Raw genomic sequence first — 8348 nt, forward strand, 5'->3', positions numbered from 1 at the left:
AGAATGCTGAGATTAGGTCAGATAGTACAGATTGGGCTTCAAATTAATTTAATTACTGCACTCTGGGGGAACATTTGTGCTGTTTTATGAGTATTCCCCAGGGGCAGTGGTCAAAATTGGAGGGAGTAACTGATATGTTACTATTGTTTTACCCCGTTTAAAGCCAGTCTCCTGGGACAAATTTGTCCCACATACCCCATTTTGTGGGGCACCCCGAAAATAATAATCCTCTTTTAAACTTCCCATTCCTTGCCAAATCTTCTCTATGGAAGGGAAATCAGTTATAGTATTTGTTCTCTTCATTTTAGTCTCTCCTTATTTCCCATTTTCCTCCTGGTTCCCTAAAGAAAACGTAGATTCTTTGGTGCGTTTTTCAACGTGTGCTAAGATCAGTAGTGAACTTTCTCTTCCATGCAGGGCTAGCCTGCAGTTTGGAGGGGACAGAGAATGGTTAAATTCTGATTCAGCATCATGTTAGCCAGCCCATCAAGTTTCACATTGAGACCTGCTGCTTATCAGTATTAAACCTGGCATTATGTTTCCACCTTTCTGACAGCATTGTCAATGTCTCGGGTGTCTCTGTCCTATCCCATAGCACTAATATTATTCACTGGCCTTCTAACACTAACTAATCATAATATTCTATATGCCCTGTACTCAGTGAAACAAAGCCCAAGTCCCTGTGTCTTGGCAAAAGACAGCACATTTGTGCTGTTCCAGCCTACTGGCCACTAGAAGGCACTGTGGCTTCGCTGTCATCCAGAGTCTACAGGGAGGAGCAGAGATTGCTCCCTGGAAAAAGATGGTTAAGGATTACTCTGAGGTTGGACCTAAATTCAGGGAGTTGGTTTGCAGATGTCTTGAATGATGGCTGGGAATAAAGGAATTAGTAACCGACCCTTCTTCCTCCATTGTAGAGGTGGGTTTTGCTTTAAATTGAGCTTTGAGTGGGGCTGAGTGACAGGTGTGCTTTGCAGTGCATATACCTCTGAGCTCACTTAAGATGTGGGGGCACAAGGAGCTGGGGTGGTGCAGGGCCCATGTTCTGAGCTGAGAAAACCAGAGAAGAAGTTCTTGAGCCAAAGGAGCCTTGGAAAGCCTGGCCCCAAATCAGCCAAGGCCAACCCTACCTGCTCTGTAGAGAGTAGAATAGCAAGAAATGGAGGTGCTACCCAGGACCACAGCAGAGGGACTCTCTCCCTAGGGAGTTGACAATCACAGTGATGCCACCAGCATATCCACATATGAGGCATAATCCAGTGTGTCTCCTGGAAGAAGATGAGGCCTAGGCAGACATAAGAAGATGTTTTTCAATAGGCTTCCCTTGGCCTGATTTTAAATTCTTTCCATGTGATCATGCATCTGTCTCTACCTGTATTTTGTATCTGGCTTCTGCCTCTCACCCATCAGTCTCATGGCTACTAGAAGGTATTCAATTTCTATTGACACAAATTACCAATAACTTCATGGCTTACAATGACAAAAACTTATTATCTTACAGTTCTGCAGGTCAGAAGTCCAAAACTGGGCTAAAATCCAGATATTGGCAGGGCTACATTCCTTCCCGAGGCTCTCGGGCAGAACTATCTTTCTCTTCTATTCAGCTTCTAGAGGCCACCAGCGTTCCTTGGCTCATGGCCCCATTCAATCTTCAAAGCCAACAGGGACTCTGCATCACTCTGAGGCTCACTCTTCATTCTCCCACTTCCACATTTTAGGACCCTTGTGATTACATTGGGCCCACCTGGAAAATCCAGGCCACGCTCCCTGTATTAAGGCCAGCTGATTAGCAACCTTCATTCCATTTGGAACATTCCTTTCTCCCCTTGCCACATAATTTGACACACTCCCAGTTTCTGGGAATTAGACGTGGACATCTTTAAGAGGTCATCATGCTGCCTGCCATACTTGGTGCCTGGTTACAGGAAGTAATAAGCAATTAACTTTTTGAAGACAGAATTATGGCCATAGTTTTATATACCAGATCCAAAGACCCTGCAAAAGGAGAGTCCACAGGGAAATAGCCCCCCGAGTAACACAAGCTAGTCTGCAAACTAATACTCTTTAACTTTGGGAAGTGCTTTCAACTGCAGGGGACTCAGAAGCATGCCTCTGTGCCAACAGCAAAAGATGTGCCCTTCTCTTTTGTTGGCAAGTAACTTAATTAACCAACCCAAAAAACAGATCTTTCTCTCAGCTTTCCATAATCTCTGAGAGGAAGTAGGTTTGGAGAAGTGGGGTTATGGGGAAAAGGCCAGGTGTTAATGATGAAAAACATTGAACTTTTCTAGGGGTACTAATAAGATTCAATTCAATAGAACATTTTAGCTGCAGGTCTTCAAGAATAAGACAATCTTATCCTCTGTTTTATTGTGGGAATAGAGAATGTGAGAGAGGTTCTATTCCATGGGCCTTGGGAATTCAACACAGTTCAAGGATAAATAAACCCAAGTTTTTCACTGCAGGGAAGAGCTTCAAATATAATCAGTACTCAGGGCATCAGCTCAGCTCCTGTATCCCCAACAATGCAGTTGACATGCATCTTCTCAGATGCCTAACTCCTAACTCGATGATGGATAATTGAAGTACGCATAAAGGAGTAGAAGCACCAAGCCACCAGTGAGAGGAATAAGAGAGTTTGCAGAGAAGCTGGCTTGCAATAAGACAATGAGTTCATCTTTAAATACTTGGAGTCTGAGGTGTAGACGGATAAAGTTGGCAGGCTCCTATGTAAGGCATGTTATGGAGAAGGAACCATGAATTGATAATATCAAAACAAATATCTAGGGAGCCTCTGCAAGTGTGCATCTCTGTCTCAGATCAATTATAGTTGAGTTAATTCCTGACTGTTTCATCTCCCAGAGATGCAGCCTCCTCTTAAAAAAGTTGGGGGTGGCGGCCCATTCAGTGATGTCACTGACAGATGCATCCTGTGGGGATAAAGTGTCACAAAATTCATTTCTTTGCTCATGCTCACAGAGGGCCTGGTCTGGAATATTCCACATCTGCTCTCACTCTGCCATGGTCTCCTGGACTCTCTGCTATGTGTCCCTTTGTATCCTGGTAGCAAGTGAGTCTTCAGAATATTTACCATTGTCATACTGGGCTTCTGCATGGATGACCTCATATATTTTCCTTATTCTGATGCCCAATTCTGCCTTCTTTCATAGAGCACACAGATGCTGGAGTTATCCAGTCACCCCGGCATGAGGTGACAGAGATGGGAAAAGAAGTGACTCTGAGATGTGAACCAATTTCAGGCCACAACTCCCTTTTCTGGTACAGACAGACCATGATATGGGGACTGGAGTTGCTGATTTACTTTAACAACAAGGCTGCGATAGACGATTCAGGGATGCCTAAGGATCAATTCTCAGCAGAGATGCCTGATGCATCTTTAGCCACTCTGAAGATCCAGCCCTCAGAACCCAGGGACTCGGCTGTGTATCTTTGTGCCAGTGGTTTGGTCACAGCGCTGCAGAATCACCCCTTTCCTGTGCAGAAACCCCGGTGTTTCCCCTTCTCCTTCTACCTCCCAGCAGTCCTGGGCAAAGTCTTTTCTGTTCCTCCCTCCCCTGAGACAAAAGTGGTTTTGGGGTGTGACAAAGACAGAAAATGAGAAGGTATCAACATAGGAAACCATATGTTGGTTTGAGGATTACGAAATGGGTTTTTAGGAATCCTCAAAAATTGTCTCTGCTCAAAACACATAGGAGTAAGATAAACCTTGGCTACCCACATTGGAGATTTCCCTGCCTTCCTGCATTTGCCATCCGGTGAGAATGGTGGGAGCTCCTGAGAAAGGCTGCATTTTCTGAACTATGAGGCCCTCTTCATTCTCTCCTAAGCTGCAAACAGAAATTTTCCTCACACATTTTCTAGATAGTAAAAGAAAGTTTGTTACTATGATTGTGGACATTCCTGTATAATGCCAATTTCAAATTTACATTTACTTAGGGATTTTTCACTACTCCTAAAGAGTGTCTCCGATGTAGCTAGAGCAAGCAGGTTGGTACATTAGATGTAAGCTATCTGGCCTGGCATCTAAGGATCCATTTGTCTCTATTCTGCATAAGAAGAGCCAGGTGCTGGCTAAAGGCTGTGAACAGTCAGACAGCACTAAGGAGGCCTCCTGGTGAGGACCCACACTGGGGTATCTAAAAGCAGACAAGCAAGTCCAGTCTTCTGTTGCCCTGTTTCCTTTCTGATTATATGTCCTTAACACACAAATTTACATTTTTCTTATTTATATGAAAAGTTTCTATACAATACCTGCAATCCATTCTGAGTGGTTATAATTTCTCTTTGATATTCATATTTAATATTGATTCCTTCTAAATCACTAGCATGGGATCATTGACAATTGAGGCGACAGACCCCTGTATTTTGAGTGCCCAAGGCAACTGAGGTTTGTTGGAGTTCTGCTGTAAGCCAAATTCCACTTTGTCATTCTCCTATTTTTTTTTTTTTTTTTAACGTACAGGGGTCCTGACACTCAAGATGGAAATAGTGCAGAATCCCTCCCTGCTGCTTCCAGATCATTTACCTTCCTCTTTCTCTAAAGCCCAGCTGCATTATAGACTTCCTTTAGTCTGATTTGAAATTCATTCCATGTGATAATGCATCTGTCTCTACCTTTATTTTGTATCTGGCTTCTGCCTCTCACCCATCAGTCCCGTGGCTACTAGAAGGTATTCAATTTCTATTGACACAAATTACCACTAACTCGGTGACTTACAACAACTAAAAGCAATTACCTTACAGTTTTGCAGGTCAGAAGTCCAAAACCAGGCTAAAATCCAGGTGTTGGCAGGACTGCATTCCTTCCCGAAGCTCTAGGGCAGAACGGTTTTTCTCTCCTTTTCAACTTCTAGAGGCCACCAGCATTCCTTGGCTCATGGCCCCATTCAATCTTCAAAGCCAACAGGGACTGGCTGAACCTTTGCTCACTCTGCATCACTCTGAGGCTCACTCTTCATTCTCCCTCTTCCACATTTTAGGACCCTTGTGATTACATTGGGCCCACCTGGAAAATCCAGAACACGCTCCCTATATTAAGGCCAGCTGATTAGCAACCTTCATTCCATTTGGAACATTCCTTTCTCCTCTTGCCACATAATTTAACACATTCCCAGTTTCTGGGAATTAGACATGGACATCTTTGAGAGGTTGTCATGCTGCCTGCCACACTTGGTACGTGGTTACAGAGACTGGTAAGCAATTAAATTTTTGAAGACAGAATTATGACCACAGTTTTATATCCTGGGTACAACAGACCCTGCAAAAGGATAGAGCCCACAGGGAAATAGGCCCCTCTGGTAATACAAGCTAGTCTGCAAACTAATGCCCTTTAACATTGGCAAGTACTTTTGAATGCAGTGAACTCAGAAGCATACCTCTGTGCCAAGAGTCAAAATATGCCCTTTTATGGCAAGTAACTTAATTGACCAACTCAAAAAAGAAATCTTTCTCTCAGCTTTCCATAATCTCTGAGAGGAAGTAGGTTTGCAGAAGTGAGGTTATGGGGAAAAGGCCAGGTGTTAATGATGAAAAAACATTGAACTTTTCTAGGGGTAGTAATAAGATTTAATTCAAGAATAGAACATTTTAGCTGCAAGTCTTCAAGAATAAGACAATCTTATCCTCTGTTTTATTGTGGGAATAGAGAATGTGAGAGAGGTTCCATTCTATGGGCCTTCGGAATTCAATACGGTTCAAGGATAAATAAACCCAGGTTTTTCACTGCAGGGAAGAGCTTCAAATATAATCAGTACTCAGGGCATCAGCTCAGCTCCTGTATCCCTAACAATGCAGTTGACATGCGTCTTCTCAGATGCCTAACTCCTAACTTGTTGATGGATAACTGAAGTACGCATAAAGGAGTAGAAGCACCAAGCCACCAGTGAGAGGAATGAGAGAGTTTGCAGAAAAGCTGGCTTGCAATAAGACAATGAGTTCATCTTTAAATACTTGGAGTCTGAGGTGCACATGGATAAAGTTGGCAGGCTCCTATGTAAGGCATGTTATGGAGAAGGTGCTATGAATTGTTAATATCAAAATAAATACCCAGGGAGCCCCTGCATGTGTACATCTGTATCTCAGATCCATTATAGTTGAGTTCAGTCCTGCCTGATTCATCTCCCAGAGATGCAGCCTCCTCTTAAAGAAGTTGGGGGTGGTGGCCCATTCAGTGATGTCACTGACAGATGCATCCTGTGGGGATAAAGTGTCACAAAATTCATTTCTTTGCTCATGCTCACAGAGGGCCTGGAATGTTCCACATCTGCTCTCACTCTGCCATGAGCTCCTGGACTCTCTGCTGTGTGTCCCTTTGTATCCTGGTAGCAAGTGAGTCTTCAGAATATTAACCATCGTCACACTGGGCTCCTGCATGGATGATGCCTGATATTTTCTTTATTCTGTCCCCCAATTCTGCCTTCTTTCACAGAGCACACAGATGCTGGAGTTATCCAGTCACCCCGGCATGAGGTGACAGAGATGGGAAAAGAAGTGACTCTGAGATGCGAACCAATTTCAGGCCACAACTCCCTTTTCTGGTACAGACAGACCATGATGCGGGGACTGGAGTTCCTGATTTACTTCAACAACAAGTCTCCGATAGATGATTCAGGGATGCCCAAGGATCGATTCTCAGCTAAGATGCCTGATGCATCATTCTCCACTCTGAGGATCCAGCCCTCAGAACCCAGGGACTCGGCTGTGTACTTCTGTGCCAGCAGTTTAGCCACAGCGCTGCAGAATCATCCCTTTCCTGTGCAGAAACCCTGGTGTTTCCCCTTCTCCTTCTACCTCCCAGCAGTCCTGGGCAAAGTCTTTTCTGTTCTTCCCTCTCCTGAGAAAAAAGTGGTTTGAGGGTCTGACAAAGAGAGTAAATGAGAAGGTATCAACATAGGAAACCTTAGGTTGGTTTGAAGATTATGAGATGGGTTTTGAGGATTCCTCAGATATTCTCTCTGCTAAAAACACACAGGAGTAAGATTAACCTTGGCTACCCACACTGGAGATTTCCCCGTCCTCCTGCATTTGCCATCCCATGAGAATGGTGGGAGATCCCAAGAAAGGCTACGTTTTCTGAACTACGCTTTCCCCTTCATTCTCTCCTATCTCTAAGTTGCAAACAGAAATTTCCTTCACAAGTTTTCTAGATTGTAAAAGAAAGTTCTTTGCTACGAGTGTGGACATTCCTTATTAATGCCAGTTTCAACTTTATGTTTATTAAGGGATTTTTCATTACTCCTAAAGAGTGTCTCAAATGTGGCTAGAACAAGCAGGTTAGTTTACTAAATGTAAGCTACCTGGCCTGGAATCTAAGGATCCAGTTATCTCTATTCTGCATAAGAAGAGTCAGGTGCTGGCTAAACGCTGTGCACACTCACAGAGCACTGATGAGGCCTCCTGGTAAGGACCCACACTGGGGTATCTCAAAGCAGACAGACATGTCCAGTCTTCTGTTGCCCTCTTTCCTCCCTGATTATGTATCCTTAACACACAACTTTACATTTTTCTTCTTATGTATATGAGAAGTTTCTATATAATACCTGCAATCCATTCTGAGTGGTTATAATTTCTCTGATATTCATATTTATATACTGATTCCTTCTAAATCCCTATCATGATATCATTGACCACTGAGGCGGAAGATCCCTGTATTTTGAGTGCCCAAGGCAATTGAGGTTTGTTGGAGTTCTGCCATAAGCCAAATTCCACTTTGTCATTCTTCTATTTTTTTTTTTTTTGGATGTATAGGAGTCCTGACTTTCAAGACAGAAATAGTGCAGAATTCCTCCCTGTTGCTTCCAGATCATTTTCTCCCTCCTACTTTAAAGCCCTGCTGCTTTATCCATGTTGCTTTATAATATTACCCCTTCTTGTTGTACTTACCTTATTACCTTCAGAAATTTTCTTATTCAGTCCTTCTGCCTGCTACTAATCTAGTCATCTTTCTTAATACTATTCATCACATAGACAATTTATTCACTCGCAAGGCTTCTAAGTTTCTCAGCCTCCTATACTGTGAGTCTTTTTCCCCTCCAGTCCTTTTCAGACTTACTTCCGTGATTATAGACCATTTAAGGAACAACAAAGATCTTTCAATATTTCTATTTAAATTGTCCTATCGTTCTACCACTACCTCCCTTCTGTTTATCTCAGTAACTCCTACAATTCTTCTATTTCTCTGACCTCTCCAGTTCATGGAGCCCAAAACTTTTATTATTTTTTAAATTTATTTTGTCTTTCTAGGATGTTATTTATTAAAAATAGATTATCTGTCCCTCCCCTAACCCCTACTGGCAAAATGGCCTTTCCCAACATCTTTTTGCACATGG

General features: G+C 43.0%; 1 gene segment (V, D, J or C); it reads left to right on the plus strand.

The window, feature by feature from the left end:
• The first annotated feature begins 2975 nt into the window (after positions 1-2975).
• Positions 2976-6873, plus strand: LOC108541501 (T-cell receptor beta chain V region YT35-like). The segment is given in 2 exon segments: positions 2976-3070; positions 6449-6873. Coding segments are annotated over 2 exon segments (474 nt in total).
• Positions 6874-8348: the final 1475 nt, after the last annotated feature.

This window comes from Rhinopithecus bieti, unplaced genomic scaffold (assembly GCF_001698545.2).
Source record: "Rhinopithecus bieti isolate Rb0 unplaced genomic scaffold, ASM169854v2 scaffold_20175, whole genome shotgun sequence".
In the NCBI taxonomy this organism is placed as follows: domain Eukaryota; kingdom Metazoa; phylum Chordata; class Mammalia; order Primates; family Cercopithecidae; genus Rhinopithecus; species Rhinopithecus bieti.